Below are 19,923 nucleotides of genomic sequence, written 5' to 3'. Positions count from 1 at the left end.
AAAAAAAAAAAAAAAAAAAAAAAAAAGAAGAAAGAGGATGAACCTGGAGATGGTGCCGAGCCCACTCGTCGAACGCGTCATCCTCCCTCAAATCCCCCTCAGAGCTATCGCCCGGCACTTTGGAGACCTCGCGAATGAGAGCACCACATTCCCTTTTGTCAGAAAGAAAAGGGGTGTCCTTCACATAACAGAAGTGGAGAGAGTAGGAAGGTTGGACACCCTTGTCCTTCGGATCCAGCGAGGAGGTCCTAGGCCTTTTAAACACAACGACCCCATCAAAACTAGCCGGAACCTCTTTGCCGAAGAGCGATCCTTTTCAACCATGAGATCGATAGGGACAATATCCTTATCTCGCCGAACAGCGTCAGTGATCTTCCCCTTGTCCCGCGAAGACTTGTTACCATCTGAAGATCGGCTACCCGAGGCACCTCCAACGTGAGAACTCTGAATGGACGAGTGGTCAACCATACTCCTCTTCAGAGCCAACTGCAGTTCCTTCTCTTCCGCGGCATTCTTCTTTTTCGAGACTGGCCTGCCGGAGTACTTGGGAACACCCATTTTCACCATCTTTGCTTGACTCGAACCTCCTATCAACACAAACGAGGATCCTCAATAAAAGAGACATGATAAATGAGCCGGACAAAAACCGACAAGCACGGCGAGGCAATACCTTTTGATGGTTTCCTGCCCCTAGTTTGGTCTAGCTGCGGAATAGTCCTCCAGTCAAGAACCGTTTGCCTCCTTAAAAGATCGTTAACCTCAAAGAAATCTGGAGTCGGTGGATCGGCAGACTTATCAACCAAATCTGAAAATCAACAAAAAACAAAGGTAATCACCGGTCAACAACCGAAGCTAAAGGAAAAAGTAAGGATCACCCAAGAAACTACCATGGGACAAATTCCACTCAGTCTTAAAACCTATTGACGTATCCTCTACCAGGGCATCGTCAACCTTAGCGTAGAAATATCTGTTCAGTCCGGTGTGGGTTTTCGACGGCGGATGGTCCATCAGCTTATATCCGGGCGTCGCACTAGCATACCAAATTCCGTTAAACCCCTTCTGCCTAGTGAAACGCATCATGTCCTCGACAAAATAAGCAGTCAGATTGATCCCGCATTGGTCAGCAAGGTGTTTAAGACCGACCATGTTACGGATTGTATGAACGGTGAGCTGCGTAATGGCAATCTGACGGCGCCAACAATATTCCATCAGGAAGGCTGGAATCAGGAAACGAAGGCCTTCCTTTGTAAAAAACGGTTCGTATAAACTAATATACCCATCAGGGCACTTAAATACACGCTCCTCAGGAGTCGGACATACAACATAAACGCGCCGGGGAGAATTACAAAAGTCAGTCATAGCAGAGAGAGAATCGGCATCACAGAGTGACTTCTCCGAGTCAAAAGGCGCGTCCAGATAATCAGTCCCTTCACCAATCTCGATCTCGTCGTCAAGAGAGACAATGTTGGACGAATGAGCAGATCTGGCTTCATCGCGAGAGTGAGGCGAATCAGGGCAGCCCACTCGATCAGGACTAGGATCGTCCGCCTCTGGTTTGACCGGAACTCCGGAAGACACAAGAAATTCCGGGTCAACCCTAGGTTCCGGAGAACGATTCCGCGACTGTACTCTCCTACTTCGTCTATGAAGCCTAGACGATTCTGCCGAGACTCTGGAATTAGGCAAATCGGCAGCCTGCACTGACGGGCTAGCCTCAGAAGAGCCAGTAGATGAGCGCTCGTTTAAATATTCCTCACAAGAACCCGACATCAAAATCGAATCGGCAATTACAACAACAAACCCGGTTGGGGGCAAGTATAAACTACACTAAAAACCTAAGGATAACTAAAGCAGAGGAAAAAAGAGAAAGGTTCTAAGAAAAAGAGAAAGAAGGGTTACCTCGACTTTTGCGGCTGGAGAAGAAGTGAAGAGGGCACCCTAAAGAGTCTCCTTTTATAAGCGGCGGGGAAAGAAACCCTTAAAAGCGGCGATTGGGCGCGAAACGACGTAACCCTAGGGAGTGACGTTTCGACTTTCTTCTCCCTGACAAAGTATAAAATCTCAGACCGACATTTCAATAATGAGCCAGACTTAATAATTCCCGAGCAAGCTCATTGGCCCAAGGCTGACCACAATGAACTAAGGGGGGGACAATTGTTGGATATGGGTTTCACCCAGCCTTAACAGGCTTTCCTACAGGCCCATTATCGACATAAGTCACCCCAAAGTCCATGAATATCGGCTGACAAAACACTCTTACCGGGCCGACAAAGCTCCCAGAAGGCCCAATTGAGACGGACAGCCCAATAAGTGACGGCCCGCATAAGAACGACCGCCGACTTTACTTAGAGACAATCCCACATCGATCCCGAGGCGAAGAGATGAAGCGTCCCATCAGCTATAAATACCGAGGGAGCAGCTTGCAGAAGCCATCAAGTAACATTGGGCAAGAGTCAGGAGTAAATCCAATTCTAAGCTATAGTCCTGTTAGTCAATTTGAGAATACAAGTCTCTGTAATTAGCCGATCGGCTCATAACGGTTATATTGTAATTCGACAATCTTTGACTATCTTAATAAAAATCCTTTGTTTCGCCCTTCTTAATTGTCATCCCCGAGTTAGTAGCTATACTAGTTCAACAAGCATTAGGCTCATCTTCATCACGTAAGACTTCCAAATATAGTTAGAAAGTTTAAAAATCACATTACAAAACAATGCAAAAACTTTAAATCATGACTATCATAAAACACAATCTTTTGAAAGAGGCTAATAAATATTGACAAGACTATAATATCAAAAAAAAAAAAAAAACATTGTGGCTTTGTAAACGATTTCTTCAAATAGTCCTAGAGAAATTAATATGTTTATCATCATAGTGCAAGACATCATGTTTTTTAAAAAAACTTCATAAGAAATAATATTTTAAAAATACCATGGGAAATGATGGGAAAAGGAATTTCATTGACACATTATTCTGAGTAATCACATTCATGGCAATAAATACAGTTATAAAGCATATTAATTATAATTAATTTGGTCATATGCATTATTTCAACATGAACAGTTTGAACAAAAGAAAACGTCCACCCATAATGTCATAAAGGTAATTGATTGAGAGAAGTAAATGTAAATCTAAAGAAACTGAACATATAAAATGTCCCAAATTAAAAAAAATGTGTGTAGACAATTTAGTTTTAGATTAGCAATAATGTATCTTTTTATTTCATTAAAATTGAAAGAAAAATGACACATGTTAAAAAAAATAGAGGGATGCCAAATGACGATTTTCACAACTCTACTTTATTATAGTTTAATATATAGTAAATATTGACATGTGAAACCGATAAAAATAGTAAAGTAATAAAGTTCCGATTGCGATAAAAAAATAAGTGAAAATTTTATAAATCGTAAAAACAAAATAGATTAATAGATTAATTTTTCTTTAACAAAAGTAAACTATATAGATTTTTGCTATGAAATAATACTAAATTTAAAAAACAAAAAATAATTAAAGATTTGGTAGAAGAAGATAAATCTGAGTACTTCTATATAATAAATACTGTGATTTTTAACCAATTAGGTCATCAAAGAGGAATAAAGCAGGTGATAGAATTGATGATGATGTGAGAAATGAGGGACAACTAACCATAAGTAAAACATTAATACATTCTCAGATTATGTAGTTGATGCTTCGAAATGATGCCAAGTTCGTAGAAGTCGAGAGGCATGGAGAAGAAAGAAAATATATTTAATTTTTTTAATTAGTTATGTGACTCATGTTGGCTAGGGAACATGCTATTTTTTTGGTTTTTTTGGTTTTTTTGCTCCATAGTTTTGAATTAAAATTGAAATGAATTTATGTCTTGTTGGCTAGGGAATTGAGATGGATCTATTTAAGTTTCTTTTAACCCATAGTTTTAAATTAAATTGAGAATGAGGATATGTGTCAGCTATATAAGAAGCCAGATGTCATGTTATTAGAAAAAATTGAGAAAAACCTTCTCATATTATATAAGATATATACTAGTCAGAAGGTTCATGACCACGTAAACATAAAATTCTAGAAAAATATATTTATTTAATTATTCCACTGACATAAGCTTTTTCATCCATCTTAGTAGATTGATAATTAACTTAGTACTTGATAGCACCATTGGCATAGGAGAACTGAAGCTTTGCCGTAGTCTTCTTCTCAGACAAAGCAGAGGAANTGTAATTAATTAGTGAGTGGTTAAAGCAATGAATTAAGAAAAGCAAATAATAGTGATTAATTCTGGTCTGATGACATCGATATAGCCTTCATATTAGTTACTTGTAGGAGTGGTCTTACTAGTTAATAAAGTTCCATTTAGGCGTTACTAGTCAGAAGGTTCATGAACACGTAAACATAAAATTCTAGAAAAAGATCTTTATTTAATTATTTCACTGACATAAGCTTTTTAATCCATCTTAGTAGATTGATAATTAACTTAGTACTTGATAGCACCATTGGCATAGGAGAACTGAAGCTTTGACGTAGTCTTCTTCTCAGACAAAGCAGAGGGATTGCATTGTTTGGGGAGTGGAGCCTTTCCTTTGTACGTGTTGCAGACCTGGGACACCAAATCATCTAGCTTCTGCATCCCCCAATAGACAATAATACATACATACAAAAAGACAGTTTTAAATTGGTTCTAAAAATGTAAATAAGAGTTATTAAAAGAGTTAGATATATACGTACGTCATAGAGTGGTTTGCCGTTGAGTGTGACCCATGGTACGAATACATGTTTCGGCTTCAAACTCATGGTCTGTTTTGCGTTCTCAAGTATGAGCTGTAATTACAACAACGAATAACCAAAAAAAAAGTTATAATATTTGATAACTATGCAATGTATGTTTTTATTATTATTATGCAAACCTTTTTAGAGAGATCACTGTTGTAACAATCATTGACGTCTTTCTCATCTCCAAAGCCTTGGAAACATTCTTGTTGAAAGTGTTCCGTATCGTTTTCAACGCACCTTATGAACGTGTACTGCGATTTCTGTGTTCGGAAACCATCACCATCTTACAAAAGTTAGAAAATATTGTAACACTCATCAATTTTCCCTAGTTTCACCAAAAAAGTTTAGAAATAAATGCATACCGGGTTAGTCAAAATCTTTATAGCACAAGCTTCAAAGGCGTTAAGTTTGCATTCCTCTTCACCATGCTTCACAAAATTTCCCAAACAATAGGTTAAATAGAAACTGAGTTTAGTCATAAAAGTAGGACACAAAAAGAGTGAGAAATTGAAGTGAACCTGGCAAGTGACGGTCATGTTATCGGAGACTTTAGCATTACCGAATGGAACGAGCTTCACATCGGTGATCGTGTCAAGATCGGAGTCAAAGAATTTGACTAGGCCATCGACGATGAACATCTGACAACCGGGGCAAAGTGATTCGTAGTAAAGATAGAGCTGAACTTTGTCGGATTCTTCAGCCACGAGTTTGTCTGAGAATGTGAACAGAACAAAGCAAGCTACGAAGACTAGCTTGGTTAAAGAAGGAGAAACCATTGTTGAAAATATTTGTATGTACTAAGAGTGAGTTAGTGAGTTGAGTGGCACTACGGCCTTTATAGACAAGATATTTTATTTATATATTACCGTTTACGTGCTTTTTACTATGGTAACATTTTTTCCCGTGGGTCCTTTTATTTTTTGTACGTTTGTGTTCCAACTCTATCGTAAGTGGGGGCATACACGTTAAAAATTTCAAGGGTCATAATTTATTCATCATTTAAATCAAAACTGATAAAAATTATAAAAAAGGGTTCCAAAACAGTGTATACAAAAAATTTATCGGTAGAATCGTGATAAAGAGAGAATGTTTACAAATAGCATAGATAGTTAAATTTTGCGTCATATTGAAGAAATTATGGCAGGTTAAGAATGAAATATATAGTGTCAGTGGAAAAAACATTAAATTATGAAGAATCTCAGACATTTTCATCCATTTGAAGGTATGCTATAAACAAAAATCTTCTATAATCATTATTTGGAAATTTGAGTGAAATGTTTAGTATCATCTAGTGAAATTATTCAATTTATAATGAGACTCTCATCATTATTATTTTCCAATAAGAACTAGTTATCTAGATTCGTCATTACAAGTTAACTCAAGATGCCAATGTATGACGTTATTACTAGAGTGACTCTGATCGCAGTTCTGTTAGTGAAGACAAGATTCTACGCCTAGTTTATAAACTCTGGCAGTGAATCATATTTCTTATTTTAAAATGGTCTAGCATTGTAACATATAATATAAAATAAAGTGATCTTGAGGATAGTTAGAAGCTACTCGTGCTTCTACTTAACTAGCTGATTAAGTGATCTTGAGGATAGTTAGAAGCTACTCATGCTTCTACCTAACTACCTAAGTAGATCTTGATGCATGCATCTTTCATATTGCAATATATAGTTACTTACTTTAATAGTTATGGAAAACAATTAATGTCAATATGCGCAAGTGGGTGTCTAGTTTGAGAACCTAATAGAGTCTATTTTCCCTTCTTTATATAATATCATCAAAACTAAGATTGAATAAATCCAACTTTCACGAAAATTATGAGTTTGCTTTACTAATTTTAGTTCATCTTCCTAATTTAGGTAGCAAACTAATTCTTTAAAATGAGATCAATAAAAGACGAATGGTTAGTTCTCACAAGCATTTTCAAACGTTTAGTTAGCCAACGGGCTGAGAAAACATATCGACTAGTTTATTTCTAAAATAAATGAAAAGTATATATGCCGCTGGAGAAATCAGCTAGCCGTTGAAAATATGTAAAATATTTAAATAGCATTAAATTAGTTTTGTAAGTTTCTGTATTTCTCATTGTATATGTTATTGACTATGAATGAGAATTCAATATAATGTTAATAGGGTATTAGAGGACCAAAATATTAGTGGTGTTGCAGAAATAATGGCGCAATGTGGAGGTCCTTAATTATTTGATCCAACTCTAGTAATGAAGATATGTTGAGTTATGATATAATATAATTGGCCACTTTGTGAACATAAACCTGAATGATTTTTTCTGAAAGATAATTACTATGCAGGAAAAAAATGTGGATGTAAAGACTTTGTAACCATGAAGAAGTATGAAACAAATCAGAATAAGAGAATGACTTAGTTATTCAAATAGTTCATAAAAGTATGTTATTGACTCAAATAGCACATCCAAGAATCTGTTTACTAGAATAACACACAAAAGTTAACAAAATATTATTAAACCTTTTAAAAATCTAGGCTGCTCCATGGACTCGACATCTTCACAGTTAAGTCCAGTGATGGCTTCAAACTTATTCAAAGAAAATTTTAATGGGTTAGATCTAACCAGACTCCATATCTCGTACTTTTTGTTGCAGACTATCTGAAAGCTGAGCATATGGTGAACCAGTTTGGAAGCCCATTCGAATTGAAAACGGTTGAACTGTCGGAAGACACCCAGTCGAGAGTCACGAACCTCATCCCATTCATCCGGTTCAAGAGCTTTGTACAGTTCATCAAACAGCTTTGTATCGTTGCTGTAATAGCCGATGCTTTTACACGGAAACGACTCCTCACCCTTCGTGTAAAACCTCCGAGGAAATTCTGGAATGTTCGTCTACTCCATTTTGCAAAATAAGATTAGGTTTGGCGGGAAATTAGAAAAAGAGAGATTGAGATGGAAGAAGACAAATACAATAAGTCTACAATCAAATTGAAAAAGAAGTCTAAAATCGAAAAAGAAGTCAACCTTTAGTTTAATCGAAGAAGAAACGGAGGCGAAGACGTTGCGGCGAAGATGAAGCGGCGGGGCTGAAGAATACAGAGTTCGGCGAGATCTGGTACAAAAACGTTAAGCGAAGTAAGCAAAAAGACAACCCGAAAGATGGAGATTTAAGTTTAACACGAAAAATAATGGAAAAATCAACCGTTAGTGATAAGCGGAAGAGAAAAGTTGACAAAAATATGAGCAAGACGGAATTAGAGATAACTATAGTTGTTATCATGGTTTTTGTTGTGTAAAATTATAATAATTATAATAATCCTGGTTTTAAAAAACCAATTCCGGGTTATTCAAAACAGTACTAGAAAATTATAAAAAACCGATTAAAACCGGATCCCACTTATCGGTAAACCAATTCCTGCTTATCGTTAAATTAAACATATATATATATATATATATATATATATATATATTACCGCCACCTAACGTCAAATCAATTTAAACCTTGTAATGATTATGTTGCCGACTTCTCTGGTAGACTTCTCCACGGGAAACTGAACCATCTGCAAATCAATTAAATCAAATTAATATTTGTACTGATTATGCTGAAGACTTATCATGAAGACTTCTTCCTGGGAAACTAAACCCTACTTTAAACTGCAAATCAATCTAATCAGCCAAATTAATACATTGTTAACAACGAATAAACGAGTTTCTATAATCAGTAGGCCCAGAAAATAGAATTCTACACTTATAAGTATGAAGTGAAGTGATATAGAAACTTCTACACTTATACGTTTGAAGTGAAGTGATATAGAAAATTTCTAAGAATTACCCAACCGTGAATGATTTCAGTCTCTAATTCTCTAGATTGAACGATACAGGTACTGAAAGACTTTCAATCTCCAATTCTCCGTCGTAAAGATGAACCACTGACTATTTTTTTTGAGAGAAATGAAATGATTTGCTGATAACTTTTTCGGTTGCAGTTTTAAAATAATCAGTAGGTCCAAGACTAGGTTTATATACTTGAGACGAAGCGGTTGCAATGAACAGTTACAATGAACAGTTACATATAAATAATTCATAACGCAAACAATCTGAATTTTCGAGAGCAACAATATCAGAATTTTTGAGAGAAAATTTTTGGAGAGAGAGAGATCACATAAAAAACTAGGGTTGACTTACAGAAAGAAGTATATATATGGTTAAATTATCCGGTTAGGTTAAAATCAAGGAATCAGTACGCATTCAGTTAGGTTCAGCTATAGGTTTGGTTAAATTACCGATGAAATTAAGATAATATAATATTACTGGTTGATGGCATAACAAAGTCAACCACAAATATTATACAGAGAAGTCTACTTAAGCAAACCTTAAATCAAATAATTTTAGCCTAATCAACCTTTCATCCCTTAATTTTACTGGTTTATATGTAAATTTATTTTAATTCAATGCAGGAAGTCTATATGGTTATCAAATTATTTTTTTATAATTTTTTAATTAAAATTTAAACTATAATTAAGGAGTAGACATCTTTTTATGTCTTTTTGTTGCCGTCAATTGTAATCGACTTGAAAAAAATCTGTGGCAGATTTTCTCCGGGTTACATATGTCATTTCGGCTTCTATTTTTTGTTTGATTGTAAGGGAGTCAACAGTAATTTCAGTAGCCTTAATGATTATGTTTCTCAAATATCAAATATAGGGTCTACTATCGCATTGCCAAATAAAAATCTACAAAATGCAATTGCCCCATGTTATTTTGTTAGTTTACATATTACAAATGCGTTAGCTCTTATAAATTCCCTTATCAGTAGCACAACACAACCATGTCTTACTTTATTATATTACCCGCACCGTTCGGTTCTATTAGCGTCGATCGAATAAATACAATAAAAATATAAAGTGTTTTTCACTCAGCAATTTTGGTGTATTCCGAAGCTAACCAAGTCAGTTTTTGTCCAGTTGTAGTTTGGTGAATAAAAAATAAAATTCAAAATGCTCTATTGTTCGAAGGGCCTATGGTTACTCTTTTAATTTATTGTAAAGCATCTGCAGCTCTTTGTGCATAACTTTACCATTTGACAATTAGTTACACATTTCATAAAAAAATACTCCCTCCGTTTTATAATATAGGATGTTTAGAGAAATATTTTTGTTTCATAATATAGGATGTTTTCAACTTTTTATGCAACTTTTAGATTAAATTTATATTTTATATTATGCAGACTTGCTTGTGATTGGTTAAACTTTTTAAAAGTAACTATTCCTTAATATACGTGTTTTCACTAAAACATCCTATATTTTGAAACGGAGGGAGTATATAAAAAGAAAACGACCTAAAATTAAAATCTATTACAAAAACTAAAAACTGAAAAATCAAGAGAAATTAACAAATAAGGTACTTTTTAACTCGTTCCTTCTCGTTTTAGGTACTTTCCAAAAACTTTGCCAAAATAGGTATCTTTACATTGTAAAAAGTCTATTATACCCTTCTTCTAACTGCATCATTTCTTCCTCTCGCCGTTGCTTCATCTTCTCTCTACCCATCTGAAACTGAATTTTTTTTTTTATTCTATCAAAAACGAAATTTTAATATTGTGTTTGGGTTCTCTTTTGTCCAATCTGTAGGGTTTAATTTTTTTTTTACAAAAACAGATCTAAGTTCCATGATTTTTCATCTTTGGAGACAATCTCTTTGTTTCTAATCTGGTTCGTCGATCCAACCGGTTCATCGCCGTAACCCAGCTTCAACCACCGGTGGCTTCCTCTCCGTCGTGGTTAGATGTGTCCCCACCTTCAATCTGTTCTTCGCCACCACTAATAGCGGTGAAACACAACCTCTGTTATTATCGCCGTTGTAATTGTAAACCCGATTGAAATCACCTCTGATTTCTTGGATCTAACTGATGAAACAAAACCGAACATATTATTGACAGCTGATGATTAATTTTGAAACAAAACAGAATCTAAGAAGAAGATGATGTCGAGAACTCTCTCTCTCTCCACCTTCATATTCTCGATCATTTGCCAATTGCCAAGGGCAAAGTAGTCAGAAACAGTTGATTTTTTTGTCTACTGTTTACGTTTACTGTATTAAGTACCTATTTTGGTAATAGCTTTACAAATAATGCCTAATTAATAATTTTCCCAAAAATCAAAGCCCAAAACTAAGAGCCCAAAACTATAAATCTAAAAACCATTTAAAAACTCTCTCAACCGTTCATGGCCTAAATCTTAATTCTATTTAATCGATGGCAGAGTTTACAAACCTTGAAACCAATAAGAAAGATTACTCTGAAAAAAAATAGTTTTGAGTGTCAATAATGATCCTAGAAATCAGGAGAATGGTTTAAAATAAACATTTTAAAAAAAAGAAGAAGATAGTTTCTAAAGGAGGATCGCCAATTTTAGAAGTGTTTGAAGCTCCCATGCAAATAACCTCACACTTTTTTAGCGCATTTCCCCTCTCCATCCACATTTCACTCTCCGCCTAATTCGTTTTCTTATTTATTTAACATACTGTGTCAAAAAAAAAACAAAAAAAACATACTAGGTGGGTGTTTTGGTGTTTGCAAATGTCTATTTTTAGGAGTAGGATAGGGGTTACTGACTGTTTTAGTCTTTTAGAGCTTCCTGTAACTCGCATAAATAACATTACAATTATAAGATTACACATATTTTATGTTTCATAAAATTTATGTGCATTAAAAAAAATATAGAAGCTATCACTAATGCACACGGATCCACACGAACCAAGCTTGGACTAGTTACAAACTACTTTGACTCACTTTTAAGCTACACCAACTCTTAAAGCTCAGCTTATAATATGCTAATTCCTAAAATCCTAAACCAGATTAGTAGATTTTATGATGTTAAAGATTAGTAGTATTACTGTATATATTGATTTTCTCTCGTGGCATTCTTTCTTGTAGTTTTAAAGTTTGCCAGATGCATGTTTTGAAATGATGATAGTTTCATTTTTTTTTATATGATTGTAACTTTTAAATAAAATAAGCTTACTTCCGAAGTCCTAAAAATACGTAGACAGAATTAAGCAGATAATGTCAAAGACATGTCTTAAACAAATTGGTTGGTATGAATGAGGAATATAAAGCTATGGGCCTATGCCCTATGGTTAATTAGAAAAATCGAAATGTGCAGATAAATGTATGATTGATTGATTGGTTTGTTGGTTAAAATAATAATTATTAGCTCAACAGTCTCATTCCAATAATTACAACTTATTAGTACTAGTCATTATCCAATAAAACTTATGGGCCTTCCCTTGGTCGGATCTCACATGGTTAGCTTCATGGAGCATTACTTTCAACTTTCATTTTCAATGTTTCTTTACAGAGCTTCCAAACAACTCAGGTTCATACATCTTTAAAGACACTGTGAAGAATTTTAGTTAAAGATATAAAAATTTATTTTCAGATATTATGAAAAATATTTAACACCCTCATAAAAACGCTTTAAGACCTGAAGATGTGCAAAAACAATATGCTCTTTTTTAGCCAGAATCTGAGTTTTTTTGCCATCCGGAGTAAGCTAAGAGAACCCACTTTTTGTTCCCTACTTTTTACCCAAAAGCAATGGGGTTTTAGTATTTTATTCGGAAAATGAAGGGCCTGAACCAAAATATAAACCATTTCTTGACAATAATACACATTTGGCCAAACATATTTCAAGAAAAAAAAAAAAGGTAAAGTCTCTGAATGGCTTCGTTGCGGCAAAAGAAGAAGCAACATCCAGCGAAGAGGGCATGGAAAAACTTCACGAACATGGTCAAGTCCAAATTTAGAGACATGGAGATCGCTTCATCGGTCAGAGAATCAACGGCTCGTGTCTTCCGGTTCATCTCTCGCCGTCTCATTGCTTTTAGAACAAGGTACCTCCAAAACAATAGCTATACGCACAAATACTACTACAGCCGCAACGAAAGTTCTCGGCAGTTTCTCAACTTCTCCTCTCGATCTCTCACTAAACCAAAGCGTCGTCACTATGGATACGAGGATGACTATTACTCTCAAATCTATCAATACCAAAGCCAAAGCCAAACACGTGGCGAGGGGACGAGTGGTAGCGAAGAGAAAGTTGTGGGGACAAAAGAGAAGAAAAAAGAAGAAGACGAAGATGGGATGCCGGAGATTGCTGATTCGATGGAAGATGCTTGGAGGAGAGTGGTGGCTGCGTCTCCGCATTTGCAGGTTGACGAGAGAGCCGACGAGTTCATCTACAAGTTTAGAGAAAGTATGAAGATAGAGAAAGAGAGGTCGTTTCTTGAATACCAAGAAAGGTTAAAACGAAGTGCTTGATCGATCACATTCATCCTGATTGTGTCCCATGATGTTCTTCTTCTGATTTCTCTTGTTTAAATTTTCTAAAAAGAACTTTGTTTTCTCATTCCTTCTTCTTTGTTAAAAAATTCGTGAATTTTCAAAAGTGTTAACAAACTTTTTTCTTCATTTTGTTTTTCCGTTGTAATGTGAATACAATATGGCTCACCACTCTAAAAATTTTAATGCGTGGGATAAAAAATCATTCTTGTTTTTTTTTTTTTTGTTAATGTATAAACATTCTTCTTCTGCATAGATAATTTCACTTCTATATTATATTTTTATATGAATGCAAATTAGAAAAGTAATATAAAAAAAAGCAAGAAAAGGGAAAGTACAACTAAGTTGGACCCAGAAGAACAAATTCTATTTTAAGCTTCCATCACAAATGATGAATCATGATGATACATGCCAACCAATTCCACTCTTAACATTCTTAGAACTGCTTTCTCTCATAACCTCATATGATCATATAGTTTTTCACTTTTTCTAGACAGATTAAAATATTTGATAAAACCCTCACTGCAACTTCATAGTAATGGATAATGTAAAGCTGGCATATTAGTTCCTAGATTTACTTGGATCGGTTCAGTTCTGTTCTGGGATGCAAAACAAAAAGGCTACACGCTGATTTGTTTCTTACAGTGTCAGGCATCAAAACAGAAAATGCCAACTTACATGAGTGAACCATGCCCATACATATTCAAATCCGGATCATCTTCATCTTCATAATCTGGTTCTGTAGATGGTCTGCTTCTCTTTGCCTCTCTGGCTATCGATTGTCCTCTCCCTTTCTTCGGCTTTCCCCTGTAATTGTATCATATTGGTCAAACAAAAAATCATGTATTAGGACAGGTCAGGTCTGAACAAGGTAAGGTAAGTTGTGAAACTAACTGTGCACTGGACAAACCACCCTTGGATCGCCCTGGCCCCAACTCAGCTCGTCCATCTATAAAATAATACAGAGATAAAGCGTGTAATAAAACGTTTCATAATCAGCAAAATTGAATTCAGTAGCAGCTGCGTTTACCTTCTCTTCCAACACCAAGCTCTTCAGCCTGAATACATTACCAGGGAAGATCAACATACCAGTCTAAAAAACTGCGGTTGACTGTAAGCTACCACTTGAAAACAAACAGCTTTTTCACTAAAGAATGCAAACCAACTTTCGAATAAAGAAGGTAGAGTAGTAAACTAACAAATGACAGTCACAAGACAAGACACATAGGCATTTCACAAAACTCTAGCTCTTTCACATTACTGATTCATCTTTCACACTTGTTTGAAATCTACTAGAGATATTAGCCATATAGTAGTAATCAACGATATCTCAAGAAACTGTATCCTCAACCCAAACCACGTCCTATCAAAAGAACAAATGGTTCGTTTGGCAGTGATTCGATTGCCCACAAACACGACAGAGCGAGCAAAGCAAAACAAAACAAAAGAAAACCATTTTTGCATATGAGAGAAGGTGATAAGATATAGAACATACAGCAGGTGATGTGACTGAGGACAAAGAGAAGACTCTGTCTTCAGGCTGAAACTTCCTTGACCTCTTAGCACTGCACAATGGGTTCATATCAAAATCAATCACAAGAAACTTAATAAAAACTGAGAAGAGTTACCACATTCTCTAAAGCAAAAACAATCAATTGCAAAACACAATACATATATAAGTTCAAATTTGTTCCCACAAAAGCAAGAGAAGAAGAGAATGAGAGAGAAAGAGACCTGGCACTGCTCTTGGAGGAAGACAAAAACCCTTCAAAGCCTTTCAAAGCATTTCCTATATGGCTCGATTCTTGAAGATAGCTTGTCTCCAACTCATAAACCTAAAGATTACAAAAAAAAACAAAGAACCCACGATAAAATTGAAATTCGAAATTCAAACATTTCGCGGTGCCAATTGAAGAATTGAATCTAACTCTAGAACATACATAAATGCCCCTAACCTGTTTCTCGATGCTCCGTAACTCTTGGCGAAGCTTCTCTCGCTTGTTTAAAAGGGAAGTGAGCATCGCACCAGGATCCGTCGCACTCTTTTGCCCTAACGACATTTCCGGCAGCCTTTGCCTAGCCCTCGAGATGGGTTTTTCTGAAATATCGACGCGGAGGTGAAAGATGGATTTACGAAGGTCTCAGATGAATTATGTGTGTGTGGATTGTGGGAATTGCGAATTGGAGTTCCAATGTTCCGTTTTTTGTTTTTTCCTCTTCTTATTTTTTTTTTTATTATATTTTAATTACATCATCCCTAATTCACTAATTACATAAATTGTTGGGCAATTGACAAAAATAGCACATTTTTTAATTTTTTTTTCCATAATTAGCATATGTTTTTAAATGTTCCAAAACTAGCACACATTTATATATTATTAATTTTAGAAAAAATTAAATTATCGATAAATTAAAGTTTATGTCGTTTCCTCTCTGCTTACACCGACACGATTCATCCCTTGCCCAGATTTCAATATGAACACCACCCACAAATCGGTAACTAGACACGAAGAGCGAAAATATATGTGTTATTCTCAGGCACAATCGAATCGAGATGGTTCCGCGTTTGAATCGAGACGTCTCCGTGTTTGAATCGAGACGTCTCCGCGTTTGAACAGCTGGGCGTTAGCTTCTCTCTCTCTCTCTCTCTCTCTCTCTCTCTCTCTCTCTCAAATTGTTGAATTCACTTTTTTGAACTGGTTAGACTTGCTTATCGTCTTGTATCCTGTGCAGCATCTTAGTCTTGGCTTTTATGAATCATCGACTGCGATTTTTCTCTCTGTTTACACTGTCATTGATTACCACTGAATTGTGAAATTCTTCTAAGAATGGAATTTTATTTGTTTTCTTAGTTCGCAGTCCAAAGCAGAGAAGACGATCCTTATAGTTGAGGAACTTGAGCGGGAGAAGAAGAAGAAGGAAGAGAAGGTTTGACTTAACTAAACCCTGAAAGCCTCAATCTTCACTTCCTTCAAGGCCTTCTTATAAAGCTGGGCGGTTGGTTATGAACTTCTGATTTCTTACAAAAATTTTCTTGGTTACAGCTTATTTAACACTTACAATCTCATAGACTATTGTGGTTGAGATTGTGTTCAGTCAAGGGAGTGCTTAGATTGTGTTCAAAGGTAACTGCGAATCTGTGGGATTTAACTCTTACGGGGAGGTTCATTAGGAGGATCAGCAACTGTTGCAGCAAAAAAATGTACGATGTCACTTGGTCGTGATACTGGTGAAATTCAGGAAGGATTACACAAAATTCAGGAAGGATTACACGAAATTCAGGAAGGATTCTTAGAACTTCATGATGACCTTCATAACAAATTTAGATTTCAGGATGACTTACATAAAAATTCTGGATATTGGTAAACACTAGGGTAACACATAAATGATACCATTACCCTTTACTAATGGAGTTTTCTTTCTATGTTTCACATTTTTTTAGTAATGCTGAGTTTTTTTGTTGAACTTTTCTTTGTTTCATGAATTCAAATTTATTTTCATAAAATCATTATTTATAGATGGTTCCTTGATAGATTGTAGTTACCTTCTCATGTTCTTGTAACTTGGGAAACCAACAACATCTATCATTACTACAGAACGTTTAAACTTTTGTTGATAACCCAGTTATATTACACTATGGAACCTATTTTTATGCACAATAAAATATTTAGGAAGGATATCTCGCATTTTAGTAAGACCTTCATAAAAATAAAATAAAACATCATGCTAGATATTCTTATTTTCTACCTTTGTTGTAAAACATCAATATGTGCACCAAATCAAATTATTATACATCATTAATGGAGTAATATGTCAATGTGATACAATAAGGCACAAAACACATTTAAAGAAATTTAAAAACACATTTTTAAAAAATTTAGGAAGGATTCAATAGCTTTTAGGAAGACATTCTTGAAATTTAGGAAGACATTCCATAATGACCTTAACTTTTATGAAGGTCTTCCTAATTGTCTGAAACCAACATCTATTTGAACATTTTCTTCAGGTGTGGGTTCACCACTGTAAAATATCAAAATGTTCAATTTTCTTGTTGTCAAGTGTATTAAAGTACCTGCACTCACACAACAAATGACAAGCATATCAAGACATACTGACAAGCATATGAGAAAATCAAATATAGGTACATACAATGCAGCTCCTTGAAAGTGGACGCACTTACCTTTTTCTTAGTGCAACATGAAATTTGAGTTCCTTATCTGTCACATAAATCAAGAATCAACCTGATTTTTATGCACAATAAACTCAGTTGAGTAATGCTTAGCATANGAGCAATGCTTAGCATCTGTTCCAAAATCAACCTGAAGAAATCAAGAGAGACAGAGAGAGAGAGATGTATCAGTTTTCACAAGTATGATCAAAGTCAACAGAATAGTGTTTTACTCAATGTTCCATCATAATTATCAAATACAAACCTCATAGGCGCTCATATCAGATAACCTCATAGGCGCTCATACAAACCTCATAGGCGCTCATACAAACCTCATAGGCGCTCAAATCTTTTCAGGAAAGCCTTCACGAATATGAATTATGTACCAATATGAATTTCAGGAAAGCCAATATGAATTTCATGAAAGCCTTCATGAAGCGTCACTTCCAATAATCGTGATTGTGTTTTGCAATGGAACAGAGCGTCACTTCCAATAATCAGTTCCTCGATGCTCCATCGTAAGGGTCACAAAGATTGAAAACGTAATTAAATTTATCCCACTCAATTCTGAAACTTTAAACCATAACAATTCCAACAAAACAGAGAGCTTAATACACATATAGATATAACAATCCAACAAAACAGAGAGCTTAATACACATAAATTATGAATCCCATAATCATAGATTAGACAGTTTGGTGGTTCGTACAGTCCCACTATAGCAATGAAGGTCACCTTCGCTGAGTCCATTTTTGCGGTCGTGGCGGTGGGAATTCGCAGGACTGAAACGATGGTGGCGGTGGCAGAGGAAAAAAGAGGAGGTTTGATGATGAGGTCGAAAGATGAGATCTCAATGTGAATCTAATGGAGCTGGAGAAGCTTCAGTCGTCGATCGATTTGGCAAGTAATTGAAGCTTTAGTCGATTGTTTTGGCACTTAATTGAAAAGATATGAGATCAGAAATGAAGATCTCAGATCAGAATCTTCATCGCAAGCCCAGAAATCTTCATCTAAAATTGTTGAGGACGAAGGCGAAGTAAAAGCCCAGAAATAATAATAATTGTATAATTAATAAAGCCCAGAAATAATAATATTTCTCTCTATTAATTACTCAGTATTAAGAAATGCTAGTTTTGGAACATTTTAGCGTGTGTGCTAGTTTTGGAACAAAAACCCAAATGTGTGCCATTTTAGGGTATTTCTCTAAATTGTTTTGATAGAAAAAGTGATATGAGATTTTAGCTCATATATGTATACTAAAACATTTCATTAATCGAATATTTGTTAATGTAGAAGTTGTTGCTGAGCCAAAAAAAAAAAAAAAACATTTCATTAAACACGAGATTGTTAAAGAACTAGTTGACTGGCCAGTGGCAGCACAGACATTAACTCATTATTCATATTGGCAAGTAAGGATTTCTTGATAAGTATGTTGTCATCATCAATTGAATCAGTTAATTGATTGACAGACAAACATTTGGTGTATGGATATGTTCAATGAGCATTTTGATCCGCTAGATGTTGCATTGATAAGGGCTATACCATTAGAAAGTAACTAAAAGGATGTTCCATTCGGTTGGCATTTTACGAAAACTGGGATGTATACAGTTAAGTCAGGCTATCACACGACATGTCTCGTACCACAGACTTTTTCGGCATTTGGTTGTGGCCCAGAAATTACCTCACTCTTGGCTAGTGTTTGGCTAGTTCGTTGCCCTCCCAAAATCCAGCATTTTATGTGGCAGGTTTTATCAGGATGTATTTCAGTTTTGGTAAATTTGGGACAGCGTGATATTGCTTGCGATTTAGGATGTGTACGGTATGGTGCTGATAAGGAAACAATAAATCATGCAATTTTTGTTTGTCCTCCGGCCCGACAGGTTTGGGCTTTAGCACACATGTCGGTGGGGCCAATTTCCTTTCTGACGGATTCGGTGTATGCAAATGTTGATCATTTTTAGGGCAGCGGAATCCTAGGGCTCATGTTGCGGCTTTCCCTTGCCTTATGTGGTATATTTGGAAAGCGAGAAATGCACGCATTTTTTTAAACATTGTGGAGCGGCAGAAGGATATTGTTATGGTAGCAGAGGGTGAGGCATCAGCGTGGCAGCAGGCTCAGGCAGAGGTCGATTTGGAGGTCTATCCCACCACCCCCATAGTTTCAAGACTACCGATTAGGGTGGCTGCTGCTACCCTCTCTACGCTTTTTTCGAGTTATCGCTGCTTTATAGATAGCTCTTGGAAATCAGGTGACCTGTTTGCAGGTGACGGATGGTTTTATGCCTTGTTCTAGACTGCGTCTTTGATTATGGGAGACATGAATTTTCGGTGAAGTCTATCTTCGTTACATGCTGAAGTTAAAGCATTCATTTAGGCGATGCGCTGCATGATTGACCTCAGAGATGTGGTTTTCTATACAGACTGTTCAGACTTGGTGAAGATGGTGTCTTCTCCTTTGGACTGGCCATCTTTCTAGGCATACCTTGATGACATCAAGATTGATAGGGAAGAATTTTCATCTTTCTCTTTATCTTTAACTTCTATAACTGCTAATATAGGCACAAATTCTTTGGCACGCCAAGCGCATACGTCTCCGCAACATGTTTTGTTTGTAAACAATTTCCCACCCAACCGGCTCGTTTGAGCTGATCTTTTGTTGATAAAAAAAAAAAAAAA

The 19,923-nt window shown here is 35.8% G+C and overlaps 4 protein-coding genes across 5 annotated transcripts; 1 reads left to right on the top strand and 3 right to left on the bottom strand.

The window, feature by feature from the left end:
• LOC109127969 (uncharacterized protein At3g60930, chloroplastic-like) lies at positions 181-1,770 on the bottom strand. Its single transcript, XM_019233609.1, has 3 exons — positions 888-1,770; positions 671-805; positions 181-587 (listed from the first exon to the last, which is right to left on the bottom strand). Exons 1-3 carry the CDS (start codon positions 1,768-1,770, stop codon positions 181-183), a joined length of 1,425 nt encoding a protein of 474 aa, XP_019089154.1.
• Positions 4,388-5,570, bottom strand: LOC104732209 (gamma-interferon-inducible-lysosomal thiol reductase-like). The gene is made up of 5 exons (XM_010451743.2): positions 5,283-5,570; positions 5,127-5,192; positions 4,899-5,024; positions 4,720-4,812; positions 4,388-4,615 (listed from the first exon to the last, which is right to left on the bottom strand). The coding sequence occupies exons 1-5, from the start codon at positions 5,538-5,540 to the stop codon at positions 4,469-4,471; spliced, it is 690 nt and encodes a 229-aa protein (XP_010450045.1). The 5' UTR covers positions 5,541-5,570; the 3' UTR covers positions 4,388-4,468.
• On the top strand, positions 12,179-13,284 carry LOC104732208. The gene has a single exon (XM_010451742.2). The coding sequence runs from the start codon at positions 12,459-12,461 to the stop codon at positions 13,056-13,058; it is 600 nt and encodes a 199-aa protein (XP_010450044.1). The 5' UTR covers positions 12,179-12,458; the 3' UTR covers positions 13,059-13,284.
• Positions 13,405-15,277, bottom strand: LOC104732206 (chromatin modification-related protein MEAF6). 2 transcript variants are annotated; one of them, XM_010451740.2, is made up of 6 exons: positions 15,035-15,275; positions 14,814-14,914; positions 14,575-14,644; positions 14,110-14,137; positions 13,974-14,028; positions 13,405-13,886 (listed from the first exon to the last, which is right to left on the bottom strand). In XM_010451740.2, exons 1-6 carry the CDS (start codon positions 15,137-15,139, stop codon positions 13,754-13,756), a joined length of 492 nt encoding a protein of 163 aa, XP_010450042.1. In that variant the 5' UTR covers positions 15,140-15,275; the 3' UTR covers positions 13,405-13,753. The 2 variants fall into 2 exon arrangements, with proteins under 2 accessions (XP_010450042.1, XP_010450043.1); XM_010451741.1 differs by having other exon boundaries at positions 13,806-13,906; positions 13,960-14,028; positions 15,035-15,277.

The sequence above is a fragment of the Camelina sativa genome, chromosome 12 (genome assembly GCF_000633955.1).
Source record: "Camelina sativa cultivar DH55 chromosome 12, Cs, whole genome shotgun sequence".
Lineage (NCBI taxonomy): Eukaryota > Viridiplantae > Streptophyta > Magnoliopsida > Brassicales > Brassicaceae > Camelina > Camelina sativa.
This window is presented reverse-complemented; position numbering and strand designations above follow the sequence as displayed.

Excerpts from the sequence above, each read along its gene's own strand:
- LOC109127969 (XM_019233609.1), bottom strand. The coding sequence starts at position 1,770 with ATGTCGGGTTCTTGTGAGGAATATTTAAACGAGCGCTCATCTACTGGC. Across the intron at positions 806-887 it reads TGAGTGGAATTTGTCCCATG|ATTTGGTTGATAAGTCTGCC; the intron begins GTAGTTTCTTGG and ends GTTGATTTTCAG. Across the intron at positions 588-670 it reads GGGCAGGAAACCATCAAAAG|GAGGTTCGAGTCAAGCAAAG; the intron begins GTATTGCCTCGC and ends TTGTGTTGATAG.
- LOC104732208 (XM_010451742.2), top strand. The coding sequence starts at position 12,459 with ATGGCTTCGTTGCGGCAAAAGAAGAAGCAACATCCAGCGAAGAGGGCA.
- LOC104732206 (XM_010451740.2), bottom strand. The coding sequence starts at position 15,139 with ATGTCGTTAGGGCAAAAGAGTGCGACGGATCCTGGTGCGATGCTCACT. Across the intron at positions 14,645-14,813 it reads TCCTCCAAGAGCAGTGCCAG|TGCTAAGAGGTCAAGGAAGT; the intron begins GTCTCTTTCTCT and ends CCCATTGTGCAG. Across the intron at positions 14,138-14,574 it reads CCTCAGTCACATCACCTGCT|GCTGAAGAGCTTGGTGTTGG; the intron begins GTATGTTCTATA and ends TAATGTATTCAG.
- LOC104732209 (XM_010451743.2), bottom strand. The coding sequence starts at position 5,540 with ATGGTTTCTCCTTCTTTAACCAAGCTAGTCTTCGTAGCTTGCTTTGTT. Across the intron at positions 4,813-4,898 it reads ACAGTGATCTCTCTAAAAAG|CTCATACTTGAGAACGCAAA; the intron begins GTTTGCATAATA and ends TTGTAATTACAG. Across the intron at positions 4,616-4,719 it reads ACGGCAAACCACTCTATGAC|AAGCTAGATGATTTGGTGTC; the intron begins GTACGTATATAT and ends TGGGGGATGCAG.